Source organism: Pan paniscus, chromosome 3 (assembly GCF_029289425.2).
Source record: "Pan paniscus chromosome 3, NHGRI_mPanPan1-v2.0_pri, whole genome shotgun sequence".
Lineage (NCBI taxonomy): Eukaryota > Metazoa > Chordata > Mammalia > Primates > Hominidae > Pan > Pan paniscus.
The window spans coordinates 150,646,406-150,667,047 of NC_073252.2; the positions used below are offsets into that span (position 1 = coordinate 150,646,406).

General features: G+C 39.7%; 2 protein-coding genes across 13 annotated transcripts in view; one reads left to right on the plus strand and one right to left on the minus strand.

The window, feature by feature from the left end:
• Positions 1-722: 722 nt before the first annotated feature.
• TIGD4 (tigger transposable element derived 4) lies at positions 723-18,878 on the minus strand. 3 transcript variants are annotated; one of them, XM_055111920.2, is made up of 3 exons: positions 18,590-18,878; positions 10,775-10,863; positions 723-10,618 (listed from the first exon to the last, which is right to left on the minus strand). In XM_055111920.2, exon 3 carries the CDS (start codon positions 10,074-10,076, stop codon positions 8,538-8,540), a length of 1,539 nt encoding a protein of 512 aa, XP_054967895.1. In that variant the 5' UTR covers positions 10,077-10,618; positions 10,775-10,863; positions 18,590-18,878; the 3' UTR covers positions 723-8,537. The 3 variants fall into 3 exon arrangements, with proteins under 3 accessions (XP_054967895.1, XP_054967896.1, XP_003815943.1); XM_055111921.2 differs by having other exon boundaries at positions 12,498-18,759; XM_003815895.4 differs by lacking the exon at positions 10,775-10,863 and having other exon boundaries at positions 18,590-18,867.
• A 17-nt stretch (positions 18,879-18,895) lies between these two features.
• Positions 18,896-20,642, plus strand: part of ARFIP1 (ADP ribosylation factor interacting protein 1) — a 132,914-nt gene continuing 131,167 nt past the window's right edge. Inside the window, exon 1 of one of the 10 annotated variants that reach the window (XM_008968908.6) lies at positions 18,896-19,333. The gene's annotated coding sequence lies outside the window, so the exon portion shown is untranslated. Of the gene's footprint in view, positions 19,334-20,089; positions 20,498-20,642 lie in introns of those variants that run through there. The other 9 variants (XM_008968906.6, XM_008968909.6, XM_008968907.6 and 6 more) reach the window with 9 other exon arrangements.

Genomic DNA, 20,642 nt, shown 5'->3' on the forward strand with positions numbered 1-20,642 from the left:
ACTTGGGAGGCTGAGGCAGGAGAATTGCTTGAACCCGGGAGGCAGAGGTTGTGGTGAGCCAAGATCGTGCCATTGCACTCTAGCCTGGGCAACAAGAGCGAAACTCCAAAGAAAATAAGGTGTAATACCAGCCAATAACCCAGGCCGTGACCTTGCATTAATGATTAGAAGAGTTTTTTGCCTTAGAAGAAAAAGTTAGGGGAAAAGAAAACAAAAGCCAAGTCTTTATTCCTAATACAGGAAACAAGACTATCTGTATCTTTTAATTTACTTTTTCCATTGAGCAAATATTTAATCATGTCAATAGTCTGCTATGTATTTAGTAGGTACTCCTGGGGAGATACAAAGGAATTATACGATAGTCTCACCTTTAAAAATATTCACAATCTTCTTGAGATTTGACAACTAAGAAAAAAATAATTTAAAGTGGAGTGAAGTGGGGCTCTTTATCTTTTGATTTTCTCCTTGACACAATGGCTAAGAGTTTTCTGATCAAAGAAGCCGACTCCTTTGGCCTTAAATTAGGCTAATGTACAAAGATGAACATATAATTAATTATGTTAAACCAGCAAGTCTACTTTTTCACCAATTCAATACCATGCTATAGTTTCTATTTTACTTGGCAAGGAATTTTCTAGCCCTGTGGTGATGGTAAAATATTCAACAAGAAGAATTTGCAAGTCAAATTTAGAAAATATCCTCTTCAGTTCAGGCCAACATCATAGCATATACACTCAAGTATAACAAAAGAAGTTAAAAAAATTTGAGCCTAGACATTTCATTCAATATATAAACATGTATATTGAGTCAATTCTCTATTAGAAACATTTAAATAGTTTCAATCTTTTATTTTTGTTTTATGCTATTATAGTACTGCAACCTTTTTTCCGAGGTTCTGCAATACAAAAAGCTCTGAAAACCTTTTTGTAACCCATTTTGTGGTAAAAGCTGAATGGACGTGAACTTATTTAGCAATAAAACCTACGAAGTTATTAAGCTATTTATGATCTTCACTTATCTGACTTCACATGAATATATGTTTCACTGCAGAATTATTTTATTGTAGGGTGTTGTTCCAGTACCTACTGGGGGTGTTATACAATATACAGCATATGCAATATTATCTTTTTTAAATATGAGAAGTTCTGAATTCTGAAACACATATGCCCCAGGGTTTTGAATATGGGACTTTGGAACTGTAGGCATTGCAACAAATATCCTTAACATTTTTGTTTTGTCAGGATAAATGTATATCGTGTATACATATCAAGTCAAATTATCTGGGTTTGAATCCTTGTTCTGTCATTTATTAGCTGTAGCTATACTTAAATTTTTTCATCAGTAAAATGGGGATAAGATTTCGAATTCTAGGGATTAAATGAGGTAACATATGCAAAACACTTAAAATGTCTGGCAATTAGTAAGCATTTAATACATGTCAGCTATAATTATGATAACATAAGAGTGCACCAATTTATAACCAATTTATCTTTCTAACAACAGTGCATCCATTTCCCTATGCTTTTGTCTACATTTGGTATTATCATTTTTGTGTATTGTGACAGGCCAAAAAACAAAGAGAGAGAGATCCCATTGTTTTGCTTACATTTCTTTGATTTCCAGCGATGTTGAAAATATTTTCCTACTTTCATGAACCATTAGTATTTTTACGCTCTTTTTCTTGAGTGTCACAATTTTATAAAGATCTTCCCTATTACAATATTTACATTTCCCATTACAATATTTACATCTACCTGTATTTTTTCTTAGTATTTGCAAGCCTATTTGTTACTGTCTTTCCTTCCTTCCTTTCTTCCTTTTCAGAGTTTAATCCTAAAAGGATTAATTTTCGTATACGACTTTAAAAATATCCTATAGAGTTAGCCAGTTGCCCCAGTACCAGTTAAATACCAGTTACTGAATAATTCATCTTTTCTCCGCTGATTAAAAACTCCATTTTTATTGCATACTAAATTACTGGTCTTCTTCTAGATATTATATATTAATCCTTTGATTGATCTATTATTTCTTTTCTTTCTTTTTTATTTATTTTTTTGAGACCGAGTTTCACTCTGTCACCCAGGCTGGAGTGCAGTGGCGCAATCTCAGCTCACTGCAACCTCTGCCTCCTGGATTCAAGTGATTCTCGTGCCTCAGACACTGAGTAGCTGGTATTACAGGCATGCACCACCACACCCGGCTAATTTTTGTATTTTTAAATTTTTTATTTTGTAATTTTTGTATTTGTAGTACAGCCCCATGTTGGCCAGGCTGGTCTCGAACTCCTGACCTCAAGTGATCCGCCTGCCTCGGCCTCCCTAAGTCCTGGGATTATAGGCATGAGCCACTGCACACAGCCTGATCTATTATTTCTCTTGCCCACACCATATTGTTTTGACTTCTGGTATGTCAAATACTCCATTATTTTGATTTTTCAAAATTTTCTTAGGTATTGATACACATTTATTCTCCCACATGAAAATCAGAATGCATTGGCAAAGTTTTCAACAAAACTGCCTGGGGATTTTGATTGGAATTAACTTGAGGAAAACTAGCATATTCCATATTGAGTCTTCTCATTTATTCAAGAACATAAAATGTCTTCATTTCTTCATAAACTTTATGTATGTTTCATAAACTTTAAAGTCCTTTTTAATAGCTATAGCTGATTAACAAGTTCTGAAATAAGCATGCCCTTTTAATTTTTAGCAAATGGAAAACTAAATTGATTAACATGTGAATACCTTTATTTGTACTAGGTAGTTGTGAGGGACTGAATGTTTGTGTCCGACCCCCGACCCTCGGCAAAATTCGTATGTTCAAGCCCTTACCCAGAATGTGATACTTGGAAATGAGGGGGAGGTAATTAGGGTTAGTTGGGATTTCATGTTGGGAGTTAGTGCCTTTATGAGAGACACCAGAGAGCTTGCTCTCTCTCCATGCTCACACAAAGAAGAGGTCATGTGAGCACAGAGTAAGAAGGTGGCAGTCTGCAACCCAAGAGGAGAGCCTTCATCAGAAACCAACCATGCCGATGCCCAGATCTTGGACTTCTAGCCTCCAGAACTGTGAGAAATAAATTTCTGTTGTTTAAGCCACCCTGTCTGTGATACTGCAATATGGAAGTCCAAGCAGACAAATACAGTAATATATTTGTTACTTAGTGTGTCCCCAGACTCTGGGTTACTCCAGGCTTCACAAGTTAATTATAGCCCAAGGAAATAGGAGAACTGAAACAGCAAATATGGCAATAGAAAGGGCTATTTTGTTTGTAAAGTGCATTTTACTGTATTGCTTTGCATAAGGATTCAGAAAAAATAAAGGATTCTAAGTCACCTTTTTCCCTCGTTCAAAATGAAAACCTCTCTATTTTTATTTATTTTTTGAGACAAGGTGTCTATCACCCATGCTGCAGTACAGTGGCATGATTTTAGCTCACTGCAGCCTTGAGCTCCCGGTCTCAAGTGATTCTCCTGCCTTACCCTCTTGAGTAGCTGGGACTACCAGCTCCTGCCACCATGCCCAGCTAATTTTTATTTTTAAATTTTGTGTAGAGATGGAGTCTTGCTCTGTTGGCCAAGCTGGTCTTAGACTCCTGGCATCGAGCAATCCTCCTGCCTTGGCCTGAAAATAGTTTCTGGGCTCCATATTTCTAGAAATGCTGGTTTCCCTATTTTATTGCATAGAAGAATGCCAATGAGAAAACTGTTATTGATGTTTAGTGACCACATGTTACCATTTGGGCATATTTGGAAGTGGTAACATGGAAGTACAATATAGTCATTCCTTATACTTGTGGAACACTTTACTAAATACATTTATATATATATAAATTTTTTAGTATTTATTGATCATTCTTGGGTGTTTCTCGGAGAGGGAGATTTGGCAGGGTCATAGGACAATAGTGGAGGGAAGGTCAGCAGATAAACATGTGAACAAGGGTCTCTGGTTTTCCTAGGCAGAGGACCCTGCGGCCTTCCACAGTGTTTGTGTCCCTGGGTACTTGAGATTAGGGAGTGGTGATGACTCTTAACGAGCATGCTGCCTTCAAGCATCTGTTTAACAAAGCACATCTTGCACCGCCCTTAATCCATTTAACCCTGAGTGGACACAGCACGTTTCAGAGAGCACGGGGTTGGGGGTAAGGTTATAGATTAACAGCATCCCAAGGCAGAAGAATTTTTCTTAGTACAGAACAAAATGGAGTCTCCTATGTCTACTTCTTTCTACACAGACACAGTAACAATCTGATCCCTCTTTCCTTTCTCCACATTTCCCCCCTTCTATTTGACAAAACCGCCATTGTCATCATGGCCCGCTCTCAATAAGCTGTTGGGCATGCCTCCCAGACGGGGTGGCGGCCGGGCAGAGGGGCTCCTCACTTCCCAGACGGGGTGGCCGGGCAGAGGCGCCCCCCACCTCCCGGACGGGGCGGCTGGCCGGGCGGGGGCTGCCCCCCACCTCCTGGACCGGGCGGCTGCCAGGCGGAGACGCTCCTCACTTCCCGGACGGGGCGGCTGCCGGGCGGAGGGGCTCCTCACTTCTCAGATGGGGCAGCCAGGCAGAGACGCTCCTCACCTCCCAGACGGGGTGGCAGTCGGGCAGAGACACTCCTCAGATCCCAGACGGTGTCGCGGCTGCGCAGAGGCGCTCCCCACATCTCAGGCGATGGGCGGCCAGGCAGAGACGCTCCTCACTTCCCAGACTGGGCGGCCGGGCAGAGGGGCTCCTCACATCCCAGACGACGGGCGGTCAGGCAGATGCTCCTCACTTCCCAGAGGGGCTGGCGGCCGGGCAGAGGCTGCAATCTCGGCACTTTGGGAGGCCAAGGCAGGCGGCTGGGAGGTGGAGGTTGTAGCGAGCCGAGATCACGCCACCGCACTCCAGGCTGGGCAAGATTGAGCACTGAGTGAGCCAGACTCCGTCTGCAATCCCGGCACCTCGGGAGGCCCAGGCGGGCAGACCACTCGCGGTCAGGAGCTGGAGACCAGCCAGGCCAACATGGCGAAACCCAGTCTCCATCAAAAAATACAAAAACCAGTCAGGCGTGGCGGTGCGCGCCTGCAATCCCAGGCACTCGGCAGGCTGAGGCAGGAGAATCAGGCAGGGAGGTTGCAGTGAGCCGAGGTGGCGGCAGTACAGTCCAGCCTCGGCTGGGCATCAGAGGGAGACCGTGGAAAGTGGAAGACGGGAGAGGGGGAGGGGGAGAGGGAGAGGGATTTATATTTTTGTATGCAAAATTTTCTTTCAGTCTCGTTCTATGAATGGAGTAAACTCAGATTCAGAGAAATATATGTCTATCACAAGGTAGCAGAGAACTACAGTTTGATTTGACTTATTCCACTGAATGAAACTTTTTCTGAGAATGTATTGTATGCACACTATGGTCCCCACCCTAGGTCTTTCTGTGCTGTGGTGGTCGGATTTTCTCTTAGCTTCTTGACAGACTCAAGCCATACTGTACTTACTTAGCTCAGGCTAGATCTAAGGATCTAGCCTACCACTGGAGTCTGAAACCACAGCCAGATGTGTAGTGCTGCCTCTCCTAAGGTGCAAACCTCTCTCTGCCAGTCCCTACCAAACTGGAGCCCCTAATGGACCAGCAATTGAAAAGAGTGTCTCTTAACAGCTGAGGTATTTGCTTGGAAAGCTCTCCTTCAACCCTCTCTTTCCTCTTTTCCCCATTCTGGTTAATCTGCTCTGTATACAGTGAAAAGAAGGTTTGAGATTTGATCTCAGGTCCAAATGGGAAGCCAGGCAGGCCACATGAAACTCATAGGCCTTAATTTACTCATTGTCCTACTTTATCCTGAACTAAACCTTTCACTAGTAGTTAAGTGGCCGTTGGAAGTGAAATGATGTCCCAAATTCAACATAAGACTTGCTCTTGATGAAGTAGAAGGAAGCAAAAACATTGTTGAAACAGTAGGGATTTGCAAGGCAAGAATAATGAAAATAATGCCACATTAAATTGAAAAACAGGCAAACTAAAGTTGTGTTTTGAAAAGACAAGCAATATTTAGTTCTAACTTTGTAATGATTGTGTATGTAGAAGATAAATCAGGAGCAAGATATGCAGCAGTGATTGTCATCTGAGGAAAAGTTAATTTCTAAAATTTTTATTCAAAAATTGCTTATATGTCTTCTAAACTACAAAAGAGTGCACAGTAACAACTTATCTTTGAATGTAAATCTGTGGGCATTTTAAATTCTTATTTATAATAGCTTTGTCTTATTTTTTTAAATTAATTTTACTTTTTTTGAGACAGGGTCTCACTCAGTCACCAAGGCCGGAATGTGGTAGCACAATCACTGCTTGCTGCAGCCTCAACTCCTGGGCTCAAGCAATCCTCCCACCTCAGTCTCCCAAGTAGCTGGGACAACAGGCACGTGCCACTGCATCTCGCTAATTTTCTTATTTTCTGTAGACATGGGGTCTCCCTATGTTGCCCAGGCTGGTCTTTAACTCTTGGGCTCAAGTGATTCTCCTGCCTTGGTCTCCCAAAGTGCTGGAATCACAGATGTGCACCACCATGCCCAGCCTTGTCTTATTATATTATCTTTAGATACATTATGCCTCAGAAATATTTATGGATCATGGAATGGATCATGTCATATAGGAGAAAAAAAAGAGAGTGCTTTCAGTACTTTGGAAATATTGAACTTATTTTAAATATTTTCAAAAGAACTACACTGGAACCTCTGTGATTGACTGGTACAGAATTACCAAATCTGATGGCGTCCCAGTATTTCACTAGTAATAGTGTTCTCAGAAGAGCTCTTATGAATAGTGCTACCAGCATGGATCCAGCATATTTTCTTTGCCCTCAGTCCCCTAAACTCAAGGGAAGAAAATAATACAATTTTCCTTCATAGAGTATAGATAAGAAGCATTGTGGTACATAGAGGAATACAGGACTAGGTGACAGGGAACAGCTGCATTTTAGTTTTGGCTCTGAGATATTTTTAACCAAATCATTTCATCTTTCTAGGTTTTAATTTCCTCATCTATAAAAATGGAGATAACAATTCTTTTATCATTGAATATCTGGAATGATTAAATAAAACAGACCACAAAAAAAGAAAAAAATTATTGAGGAGCCAATATATGCCAAGTGCTATAGTTAAAGGTGGAACTCCTAAGAGCTCCATTAGACCCATGATTGTACCAAATTACAATTTTAAATCAAATCATTAATAAAATGCTTTCAAGTAATCCTTATTTCACTCTAAAAGAAACTTTAATTTTAATACATTTTAAGGCTTACTATTACCAACTCTCAAAAGCAGAATAAATCAACAGTTGAAAAATAAAAATGCTTCCTAAAGATATTTCCTTCCAAATGTGTCATCTGTTGGCAGACTAATAATTCATAGTAAAAATAATCTGTATGTTTTACATTTTTATAAAATATTTTTCAAAGGGGATACTAAATTGAGTGTAATAAGTTAAATAAGCAAACTAGCTAAAATTTAACAATGGAAAAGTCTCACAAATTATTGTTACAATATTCTACTATCTAAAGACTACTTTATAGATGGAAATCAATTAATTCCATACAATATTTTAAAACATTTTATAGATAAAACTTCCTCAAACAGAATTTTAATCCAAAGTGTTACCCATCAAATTTGGGGGAAAAAAGGATTACATACATCAAAATATGCTAAAAGGACATTTAGTTTTACCTGAAAATAAAATTCAGTAAAATCCAAAAAATAATTAAATATAGATTAAAAGCTTGAGCTGTTAAAATTAGAAAAATATCTAGGCATAACTATTACACTATAAATATCACAAGAATTTAATAAATGTTTCAATAATATATTTTTCTATTAAACACAAATATACATATAAATATTCAGGAAGAATCCATAGCTTCTAGTTACAGATGACAAACCTGATAGGGTCACAGCTTTTCATTTGACCTGATATACAAATAACTTGAAAGTAGTAAGACTCATATTTTTAATCATTTTGGTATATAGTTAAGTCAGATTTTATTTTCAGCAGGTTTCCGTAATTTCTTATTAGAAAGGTCAGCTAGTTATTTGAAAAATAAATTAAAATTACTTTATCTTTGATATTTAAGTCTAGTTAGAATACATATGGCATATATATATATCTTTATAAAAATAAACTATTGCTAGATTTTTTTCTGAGATTAGGTAGATAAATTAAAATATTCTAGAACATAATCTGAACTTAAAAAAACAAAATAGAAATCACCAATTCAATGTGTAAATATAGCAGAAGAGTTCCTTTTATGTTTGACATATTGACCATATGTGTCTAGTATAGCCCTTTGAAATACTTTTACTCCCTAAAACCTTGTTAAATAGAAATTTGTACTTTTTTATTCAATCATTATTTACTAGGGAGTTTTGCTATTCAAACCAAAGGTTTTTGCAATTAAACCAAGGATTAGCAGTTTTCCATTTTTTATGTTTAAGTGGTGTGGTACAACTCCTTTACATACCTTATATAATAAAATGTATCAGGAAAAGCTATTACTCTTTAGATGTACAATACATAGTTACTTAGGTGATAAAGAGTTAATAAAATTTTCAAGGTCTGCTAAAGAATTTTGAAGTCCGTCATTCATATCTTGACTTCTGAGAAATTTTTTCAGAGTATCTAAAGCAGTTATTGCCTCAGATTTTGATGGTAAAGGGAGTTCAGTTCCTGGAGATCCATCATCATCCTCTTCATCAGAAGTGTAAAATCCAGTTTCATCCGATTTGCTTTCTTTGGTGCATACGGAATCACCATTTGGTGCTGCTTCACATGTCTCCAAATCATCATCCAGGGCAGCATATTCTTCTATAGATAAACCTTCAGGAAATTCTACTCCTGCCCCCAGAGCATCAGCAACCAAATCCAGACCAGTATCCTTCTCTGCATTTGTTATGTCACTTTCTCCCTTTTGAGATTTGAATCCTGCCTCTTCATAGCTTTTAACAATAGTCTCTGGGGTTACAGCCCTCCAGCAAAGATGCAATGTATCAACTGCATCTAGTAGTGAAAATGTAAATTCTTTGCTACCTTCAACAGAGCTTAAAAATTTCTTGATAAGACAGTGTCGATATTTGATTTTAAGGCTTTTAATAATGCCTTGTTTCATAGCTATACATTTGGAAGATAAACATGATGGAAAGAATGCTAACTCAATGGATTTTAGGTTCTTTACCTCTGGATGTGCTGGAAAAGACTCAACAAAAATCACCACTCTTCGTTGCTGGACTTGAAATTTCTCATCAAGCTTTCGCATCCATTGTTCAAATACATCGGAGGTCATCCATGCCATTCTGTTAGCTTCATAACACACAGGCAATGATTTTAAACCTTTGAAACAATGTGGATTTCTCTTTTTTCCAATGACAAGCAAAGGAAGTTTCTCTGAGCCATCCATGTTTGTGCCAACCACCAGAGTTATTCTGTCTTTGCATAACTTTCCAACTGAACATGTTTCGCCTTTAAATGCAAATGTATTGGTAGGTAACATTCGATAAAGCAGCCCAGTCTCTTTTATATTAAAAACATTTTTAGGATGATAATCATTTAAATAATAAGGAAGTACATTTTGGTACCAGACAGTCGAAGGGTCTACTGGTACACCTGTAGCTTCTACAGGTTGAGCTCTGAATACTAAACCATACCTGGATTTAAAACGATCCAGCCAACCATTACTGCACTTAAAATCATTATGGCCCAGTTTCTGGGCAAAATCATTAGCTTTTAGACGTAACATCGGACCATTAACTGGTACATTTAGACACTGAGCAATTCGATACCACCTCATTAATGCCTCTTCCAGATCTGTGTAAAAAGCAGTTCTCAGTCTTTTTCTCTTTGGATCAAATCTTAGAGATTCAAAGGCTTCTAGAACTTTGTCTTTATTCTTCATAATAGAAGACAATGAATTTTTCTTTATTCCATATTCAGCAGCAATCTCTGCTTTTTTCTTGCCACTTTCCACTGCATTTATGATGTCGATCTTTTCCTCAATGGATAGGCTTTTCTTTTTCTTCACTGTTACAGGCAGAGTTGAGGCATCTACAGAAGCTTCTGCCATCTCAGCCAGTGCTTATGTAGAGATTACTCTTCTTAACTTCCTGGTGACTGTTTCTTTAAATAAATTTGTTTTCCAGTATAATATAGATTGCTGCTTTCTATCCTACTTTATACACTAAAAGTTGGTAAGTGTCTAATAGTCTTATTTTGTAGGAACTTGATGACAAAATATGCTTTTTCAAAGATCTGAAGAAAAATATTATATGCAACTAGAATATTTTAGAAGAGAAACTTCCTTCCTAGTACCTTGTATAGCTCAGTTTATAGCTTATTCAGAGTTGTAGAAGTCAAGCTAAAATAGAAATCTCATTATATAAAACCTGTCCAGTCCTGCTGATGTATTTTTGGAACTTCAATCCTTTAAGATGATCCATTTTATCCATGCACACATTCAACCTCCTATTAATTCTCCATAGAAGGCCTCAGAGATAAGAAAAAACGTTCAAAAGTTTTCATGCAACTATTACCCATTAATTTTCAAGTTTGTTCATGGTAAAGAAGAAAATGGTAGAATCCTTCTAGAACTTGCCAGTATATCTTTTTCTGTTGTTTGAAAAATTTAAAAAAAAAAAGCAATTTTAGCGATATGTCAATTGAATATTAAAATAATGCTTATACCCAATTATGATGTTCTTAATAATGAAAATAATAGAAGCATGGTTCTGAAAATACAATAAAGTTTCCAAGAGAAATGCTTACCTCCCAAAGGCCTCTCTGTAAAAGCTCTCTAGTTCTGTTCTACAGATTTGAATTCTCACTTGCCTTTGAATGCTTTATAATATATAGTTCTGAAATAAATCAGATAAATTTAATCTATTTTGAAAATGTGGGCTTACCAAAATTAAAGAACTAAAAATGATGCTGGATAGATGCTTGGTGGCTATTTTTCACATGAGGTCACAGACTGCACCCTCTAACTTCTCCAAAAGAAAACATACTCAGACAGTAGTCACAAGGTTCAACTTTTAATAGCACATGGGAGACAGTGTCTCTTTCATAGGAGTCTGACAGAAAATGCTTCCCTAAAAAATCAAGTGACAATTCTATTTAAAAAAAAATCTAAATCCCATTCGAACTAAAAGCTTAAAAACCCAATACCTTTTTATTTTTATGATTTAAAATTTTTCTCTTCTTCTTTTTTTTTTAACCCTTATCCTGTTAGTAGGCTAAGAACTCAGTAACTTTTGTATTAATTTGACACATTAGCTGAAGGTACAGAGGCCAGAAATACTGGACAAAAGGCATAGAAACAAACAATTAGGAGAGTATAATGCAGAAAAAGATGTAGACTAAGAACAGGAAGGATAGTGACCACAAGTCTTAACGTCTCAGGTCTTCTACTTTCTATCTGTAAAAAAAAAAAAGGTGCCAGGCAGTTCTGAATTGAGAAGTGACTCTGCTATTTAGTACTCATGTGATCCCAGGTAATTTACTTAACCATATGAAGCTTCAGCTTCCTTATCTGTAAAATGGGAGTAACTACAGCACCTATCTCATTATTGTGCATTCAAAAAGATTCAATGAAAGAGTGTAAAGCACGTAGCACAGTATTTAGTACTTTAAGAAAGTGCTCAACAAATAGGTGGTGATGATCTCATCATCATTATCTCTCTCATGTCTTTTGGCTGTGTGAATCTACAATTTGGAAAACTATAAAATCCTACTTGCAAACAGAAGCAAGAATCCCACCTTAAATCTATACTCAAAGTAGGGCTTTTCTTTTTTTCTTTTGAGATGGAGTCTCACTCTGTCGCCCAGGCTGGTATACAGTGGCACAATCTCGGCTCACTGCAACCTCTGCCTCCCAGGTTCATGCGATTCTCCTGCCTCAGCCTCCCAAGTAGCTGGGACTACAGGCACACGCCACCACGTCCAGCTAATTTTTGTATTTTTAGTAGAGACGGGATTTCAACATGTTGGCCAGGATGGTCTCAATCTCTTGACCTCATGATCTGCCCGCCTCGGCTGCCTCCAGCCTCCCAAAGTGCTAGGATTACAGGCGTGAGCCACTGTGCCCGGCCTAAAGTGGGGCTTTTCTTAAGCCATGAGAACAGTCACATGGCCCCAGATAGGCTCACCTCTACTTTCCCAAGTCAGCACCTCCCTTATCAGAATCTGTGGGGCAGCCAAGATAATAACAAGCTAATTTGATGAGCAGTGTTACTTCTGTGTGAGTGTGGGCACTCCATTCTTCTTGCTGGGCTTCCTGGTTTCCCAGGTGATGCACAACTTTTTGCACAAAATCTTTTGACAAAACTTTTGCCAAAATTCTTCTGCCCTTGTTGTCCAACTCAAAGGAGGAATTTTTAATCATAGGAATTACAACCAGTAAAGGAATTCTTTTTTTAAAAAAGTGTCATTTCGAAAAAAGTCTTAAAAATAATGATAGCCCAGGGTTTTAGTTTTTAAATGGTTTTACTACCTGTATTCCAAATAACTAAGGAGGAAGGTAAAACTGGATTTCATTGGTCCCACAGTTACAATGTGGTTAAGAGCAGTCCAGAATCCAGGCTTTTAAATGTCAAGTCAGCATTCTTTTCAACTATATTACAGTATCTTTGAATCACACTGGTGGGGCCTCCTGTGACCATAGTTACAGATTCTATGCTCCCAGCACCAACCTAAGCCAGCATTTCCAATGCCTTAAAAAAAAAAAAAAAAAAGCAACATTAGGCCTCCATGGAAGAATAGGCCATTATGAATTCTGTGAACACAAATAGCAACTCTGTCTGTCAGCGAGGGCAAACCTAAGTAATAAGATTTGACCATACAACTAACATTAAAAAAACTTGCTTGTATATGGGATCTCTTCTTATGTTTTCCTACGATTTCCTGTAAATATGCAATTATTTCAAAATAAAAATAAAATTCTTGCTCTTATTAGGAAGATACCAACCTTCAGAAATTGACATAGCAAAAACTAATTTTTCAAAGACAAAACCAACCAAATTTACTAAGAGAAAGAGAATCTCTCAACTTCGTCCTTCCTTCTTTCCTTCCTCTTTTCCTTCCTTCCGTCCTTTTTTCTTTCCTTCCTTCCCTTCCTTCCTCCCTCTCCCAATCCCTCCCTCTCTTCCTCCCTCCCTCTCCCAATCCCTCCCTCTCTTCCTCCCTCCCTTCCTTCCTCTCTCCCTCCTGCCTTATCTCATTTATCAGAAATAAAATCTATCATGTCAAACAGCAAGGATTATAGAAAAAGTAACTTGAATTTCTTCTTTTCCCATCCTGGTTAAAGTGACATAATATATACTATCAGAGATTGCTCATTATCTTGAGAAAACTGAAAATGTGATAACTTTATTTAGGAAGATTAGGTTTTTCCCCTGAGTTAACATTAGTCAAAGCTGCAATTTTCCATGATAAGATACATCTTTATTCCTAAAAACAATCACATTTCTAATGCCAAACAGACAAATTAGACTTTTTCCCTAGAAAAAAATAAGGCATCAATACTACCTGATCAATGACGCTGACATTCTCCAAACTCCAACAGTATAACATCTAGGATATTCTTTTGCAAGGAGTAATGGCAGCAGCTAATATTTCTCAGAATAGTCATCCTCTCAAGCTCATTAATCATTCTCCCTCTTGAAAATATTACAGCAGAGAAATGCTATTCTACATGTTAGGGAATATTTTCTCTATGTCAATGGTTAAGCTAATCAGAAAATAAGAATATGCAAATCATCAAAAAAGACTCACCAAATTAATTTCAAATAAAGAAAACAATGGTCAATCCTACTATTAATAAGAAAAACATAATCTTTTAAAAAAAACATACATTTTTGTTTTTGCCTATCAGAATGTCAGTATCTAGCGTTTGCTGGGGTGAGGTAACAGGTTGTTAAGAGGCACATAAATTGTTACAATACGCTTATGGAGGGCAAATTTGCAATATGATATACAAACCTTAAAACTGTGTATAACGTTTTATCTAGCAAGTCTATATCAAGGATTTTTTTTTTTTTTTTAAGACGGAGTCTCGCTTTGTCACCCAGGCTGGAGTGCAGTGGTGCAATCTCAGCTAACTGCAACATCTGCCTCCTGGGTTCAAGCAATTCTCCTGCCTCAGCCTCCCAAGTAGCTGTGATTACAGGCATGTGCCACCACGCCCGGCTAATTTTTTGTATTTTTAGTAGAGACGGGGATTCACCGTGTTAGCCAGGATGGTCTCCATCTTCTGACTTCGTGATCCGTTCACCTTGGCCTCCCAAAGTGCTGGGATTACAGGTGTGAGCCACCATGCCTGGCCTATATCAAGGATTTTATCCCAAAAGAATAATTATAGATGTAAAAATAATTTCTTACAAATGTATTAGTTTTCTACTGCTAATGCAACAAATTACCACAAACTCCATGCCTTAAAACAACACCCATTTATTATCTCACAGTTCTGTAGATCTTAAGTCCAGGTGGGCTCAACTGGGTCCTCTGTTTAGGGTCTCACAAGGTAGAAATCAAGATGTTGGTCAGAAGCTGGGCTCTTATCTGGAGGCTCTGGGGAAGAATTTGCTTCCAAGCGCAATCAGATTGTTTGCAGAATTCAGTTCCTTGCTGTTGTAGGACTATGGTCCCTAGTTTTTTTTGTTGGCTGTTGGCAGGGACTACTCTCAGCTTCTAGAGGCTTCCCTCAGGTCCTTGTCTGTGGCCCTCTTCATTTCGGCAATGGAGAACATTCCTCCTGTAGAATCTCTTTCACACTTTGAATCTCTCTGACTTCCTCTACTGCCACAAGCAGGAGAAAACTCTCTGTTCTTAAAGTGCTCACTTGATTAGGTTAGGTCTACCTAGAATATTGCCCTTTTGATTAATTCAGAGTCAATTGATTAGCAACCTTAATTACATCTCCAAAATTCCCTTGCAAGTAACATAACATAATCATGGAAGTAATATCCCATCATGTTCACAGGGAGAGGGAATTATACAAGGTAAGTGTCACTGGAGTTCATCTTAGAATTCCACCTGCTACACGGGACTATTCCCTGCATTGCTATATAATTACAGACAAAATTGAAAATATGCAACAAAAAGGATTCATTCAATAAATTACAAAATATCTACATGCTGAAATACTATTGTGCCACACAAAGAGAATATTTAATGATATGAAAAAATTCCATGATACATTAAGTGAAAAAAGCAAAATATAAAATTATATGTCAACAAATACAACATACACTAAAAATTACATCAGAGCAGAGGCTCATGGTTATTCCTACACAGCTCACTTCCAGCAAACCATAGAGTGTCAGTAGCAATTTGTTAAATAAATGAAGAAATATATATCTACATAGATATAAAGAAAAAAAAATACATTGACCAAAATGTTGAATGTTCTCTCTAGGTACATGAATTATAAATAAGTTCAGTTTTTTCCTCTTTATAGTTAAAAACATTTTTACAACTCTAATGTTCTACCTTTTTTTTCTTCCACAACAGTCATCTTAGAATAATGTTCTACTTTTGCACCAAGTTATTAAAAAAAAAATCAGTATCAGAAAACATAAAGCTGGCATTCTTCCCATTCAGAATCTCTAGGAGTAATGAGTCACTCTCCTTTTATCAGTAGTTTATACCCCTCTGCAGAGAATCAACTACTTTCCAAACTTAAGAAAGCACTCACTCATTGTCTTCTACAGATAGATAGCAACTATATCCACTTAATCCCACTTGTACCATTACCCTAAGTAGCAGGAGTTGCTGGTATTCTTGAACTTGCCTGGTATGCAACAGACAACATATTTCCATAACTCAACTAGAGTTGGCCAATTTCCTGGTGTTATAAGAGAATCAAGTAAGTCCAAAGTTCAGTTTCCCCAAAACCATCTTATTTATCATGGCAAAACATGCAAAACAGTAGTATAAAGCAGACTGAAATGGGGGCTCAAATCAAAGGCTGTAAGATCCAAAAACAGGGAAAAATGAATTCTCACAGGGAAGATAAATAATGGGTTCATGACAGAAGTAGCATCTGAACTCAACTGTAAAGGATGGATAGGTACATCACAGGTAAGGAAAAATAGGAAAACATTTCTGCTGATAAGAATAGACAATAAAGCATGGAAGAGGGAAATATGCAGTTTGAAGCATATTAAACATTTCTTTGCAACTAAAGTTTCATATCTATGTCTATATTGGTATTTATACCTATCTCTATTAGTTGGCTAAATTAGCACTTTTCCTTCAGGTATATAAAAGAGAGTGCTCATTTGCAAGATTGAGGCCAGATCTTGGTAAGCCTTTAATGCCAGGATAAAGAATTAGACTTCATTGAGTATGCCACAAATGCCATTCAGGGCTACTAGAGTTCCCCACAAGCCCCATGAATAAATAGAACCTGATTTTTCAAAAGCCAAATAAACAGCCAATAGCAGTGCAAAGTTAAATGAGTAGATAATCTCCATGTCATAAGTATATATGGAAGGCAGCTATTCCCTTTTTTCTTACCTCTCTAAAAATAAATGACAATTCAGAGAAAAGTAGTAATCTTCTATTCTAAACAAAATGAGCAGGCAGGGTCCCCCAAGTTTTAGGGCAAAGGAAGAAAGGAAGAAAAGAAGGGAGGGAGGGAGGAAGGAAGGAAGAAAAAAAGGAAGGAAGGAGGGGAGAAAGGAAAAAAGAAGGAAGGAAGGGAGGGAGGGAAGGAGGAAAGAAAAAGAGGAAGAAGGAAGGAAGGAGAAGGGAGGGAGACAAGAAGGAAAGGAGGAAAGAAAAAGAGGAAGGGAGGGAAAAAAGGAAGAGAGGGAGAGAGGGAAGAGAAAACAAGTCTCCTCTAAGCAGGGCCAGGCTTAAAATGATGTTTTTCTGTTAGTACCAAAAATATTCCCCAATCCAAAGAACGCTGGTTTGCTGCTTCCATTGTCTCAAAGGATGTATAGAATTCCACTATTTTCCATCACCAGCTGAAGTAGTTTCTAGTGTTTTCTTGGAGCCAGACTACATTCTAATTTCCTTCAGGGCAGTGGAAATCATGGAAAGATTAATCCTGTGTATATATAGCCTTGCACAGCGTAATACTGTGGATGAGGATTAATCATACACAGTACCAGAATTCACTGAAGAGTATCTAACTGGGTTAGCATCTTCACCAAGCAGAAGTTAGCATTAGTTCCAAATCCATCTGAATCTCCATCAAAACCATCAGCAGCTGCCAAAGAAACTATGAACAAACTAAAGCAAGTCTTCACCTTTCCAAAATAAGAAACACTTCAGAGTCTGACAGTCTAATAGTTAGACTAACTTTAGTCAAGCTAAGCATCTCCAAACTCAAGAGACAGCTAGCAGGAATCTTTAAGATAACAGCCAGCAAAAACAATTTAGTATTATTCATTGTCCACATCATTCAAGCACCGCTGAGTCCTACCGTACACTTCCTCCAAGTCACCCTTCTGAAACCCTAGGAACAACACTTGTACTTAGCTGCAAGTTCTGTAGTTGCTCAGTTCCTACACAATTACAGCAGTAATTAATTTAGATTGGGATTATTTTCTTATAATTGAGAAGACTAACGGTCTCCAAACTAACAAGATGGCTTTGTACAGAAAAATCCAAAGTAAGCTATAACAATTGAAGTTACAGTTTGAGTGGGTTGGCATATATATTTGCTCCTTTCTTTTGTTTAAGACAGAACCACTTAAGATGAGAGATTTATGTTTTGGAATTTCAGTATTATTTTTGTAAGAGGTGGTATCCTAGAGAGCTCAATCAATATTGTTATACATTGGAAACATTTATGGTGCCATAGGTATTTACTATTCACAGATCTGGGGAAGATACCTGCCAGGGATATTTCACTACACTGAAACTCCCTGGAAATCTGTAGAGGTAGAGCTCTGCCTTTGGGCATTAGTCATTAAAAATGTCTTGTCAGCTACTGTGACAAGTAAAGGCAGCTGAGAAGTACGGTCTAAAGAAGGGTAAATCTCGCCGTGTGCACAGTTACCCTTCGCATTTCTACAAGCGAAATGGGAGTAAAAATGAGCATTCAAAGCTGTCAAAGGAAAAGCAGTCCAGCAGTTCGAAGGGATATTCTGTGATGGACCAACTGTATGGTACAGTGTGTAAATGAACTTCAGGTCTATCTAGCGCCACGGGGGAGCCACGCTTTCGCACCACTGAGCTCTGGGGATGGGGAGAGTAGTGCAGGTTGGGGCCCCGTTTAGGAAACTACGAAGGGCTCTGAGAGAGCGAATTGTTCAGCAGTTTCCGTAACAGAACAATGATCTATTTAAGAAGTAATGGGGCAAGCAAAGAAAGCAGAGCTCCGTCATCCGGAAAAAGAAAGAGGAGCCAGAAAGAAAAGTATCAGGGAATCTACTGTGAGAGAGCGAGCAAAAAGCAAAAAGCGATCACAGATCCAGAGCAAGTAAGAGCTCAGGGATGCCGGGCCCGGGGGTCTAGCCTTTCTGAAGGGAGAGGGCTCCCCAGGCACGGGGGCAGCGCCCGCATTCCGTCTGCTGCCTTATCTTCGCTTTCTCCCTACCACCCCCACCTTCCCCGCGGGACTGGAATAACCTTCTTCGTGCTCTCCGGTGGCTGAGAAAGCAGCTTTCGCTCTTCTGTGGTAGCGTGGAGGTGAGGTACATCCACCTCCACCCTCCCGGCACCAGCTCACGGTCTGTTGGGGGGTCCTCCCAACGTGTGAGGCTAGGGTGTGTGAATGAAAAAGAGGGAGGCGGAGGCCTCCTGGAGACCTTCGACCTCTCAAGACCAGGCAGGGGCGCCCTTCCGCAAGCTCCCAGCTCTAGCCGGTGCCTCTGGCTCCGCGCGCATTAGGTCGCTGCCAGAAAATTACCCGGGCAACGACACCGCCGGAGTCCCGGATGTGGTTGCTAGGGCAGCAGAGGGAGGGGCGTAGCCCGCCTCCCTGAGAAGGGCGGAGGGATCCTCGTGGGAGGTGCGCTGACACCACCGAGACGTGGCCGGGCAAGGCCGGATTGAGGGAGAGAGAGGCCGTCCAGGGCCAGGGACAACGCTACTTCCGGTCTCCTCACTTCCGGCTTCGCTGCTTTTGGTTCTGGTTCTGGAGGCTGGGTTGAGAGGTCGCCGGTCCGACTGTCCTCGGCGGTTGGTCAGTGTGAATTTGTGACAGCTGCAGTTGCTCCCCGCCCCCGAGCAGCCGAGGTGCGTGGGGGAAGGGGAAGAAGGAAAAGGTCCGGGTCGCGTTTCCGCTCACTTTTTGCCAGGGTTGAGGCGATTCCAGAGAGCGGTGGAAAGGATAAGCCTCGACTTAGAAGCTACCGAGTTACTCTAAGAAAGGTGAGGGCGGAGCTGGCTCGCCTGGGAAGAGGCGGGGGAAAGATGGTTTGAGGTGGCTGGTGGGGCGGGCACGTTGCCTACGGTTCACCGTTCCGAACTTTCACAGGGCACGCCTCTCCTTAGTCTGTGCCGTATCTGCCCAAGTGTTATGCCTTTGGTTTCTTCTGTCCTTCATTCCTTCTGTCCCTCTGAGTGTGCCCCCGAAACAGTCGAGTGAAGGTGTAGGACCGGCCCTTGCAGGGAGGCACTTTCTTGGCTTTGCATACATTGGGTGGGAAAAGGGGTTGCAGGATCCAGAATCCGGACCTTTCTTGACAAAGTGTCGGAGTGGGCCACCTTCAGGCTTGCTGTCCAACCCTCATTTCTCCCCTCCTCTCCCTGCATCCCCAGCTTCCTCTCTCCCGCAGTGGGAGGAAGGGAGATAGTGACAGTCCCTCTGAGAGGTTCATCTGGCAGTGGTGCAGGGAGGAGTCTTGCCTGTGAAATGTCCCAAGCCCGACTGCGTCTGAGGACGTTCAAGGAATGCTGGAGTTTTGGAAAGGGAGTTGTTCAATTGTCTTCTGCTCCGTTCCTGTTTGCCAAGTTACTACTGTTTACGTGTCTAGGAAAAGGAAATAATTTTTTAAAAACAGTTTTTAAATGCTAGACGTTTTTCCCTTTTACTTTATTTTGTTATTACTTCCTTTGTTTTGTTCTTACCTTCCTCTTGAGCCCTTTGATTTCAAAAAGTTTACACTTTATACTTCCTGCAGATCCTTTGGCCACTCTTTGGATTTCTGTCCCCCGCCCCTACCCTGTTTTCTCCTAAAGTATAAAATTCATCTAACTACATTATTATTTGATAAGGAAAAGCCGGAAGAGATCCAGAACTTCGCATAAACTTTTGCTTTCATACTTTCACCTGTAAGGGTGTGTTCATGTTTGCCATTTAATGAACTTAATTGGCATAGAAATGTGCACCAGAAATGGTTACCTTAAGTCAGCCGTCTGTTAAGGCTTCAGGAATTGGCCTTTTCTTTTTTCTTTTTTTTTTTTTTTTGATACAGAGTCTCACTCTGTCGCCCAGGCTGGAGTGCATTGGCACGATCTCGGCTCACCGCAACGTCCACCTCCCAGGCTCAAGCTTTTCTCCTGTCTCAGCCTTCTGAGTAGCTGGGTTTACAGGTAGGCGCCACTACCGCCTAGCTAATTTTTGTATTTTTAGTAGAGACGGGGTTTCACCGTGTTGGCCAGGCTGGTCTCAAACTCCTGACCTCAAATGATCCTCCCTCCTCGGCCTCCCAAAGTGTTGGGATTACAGGCGTGAGCC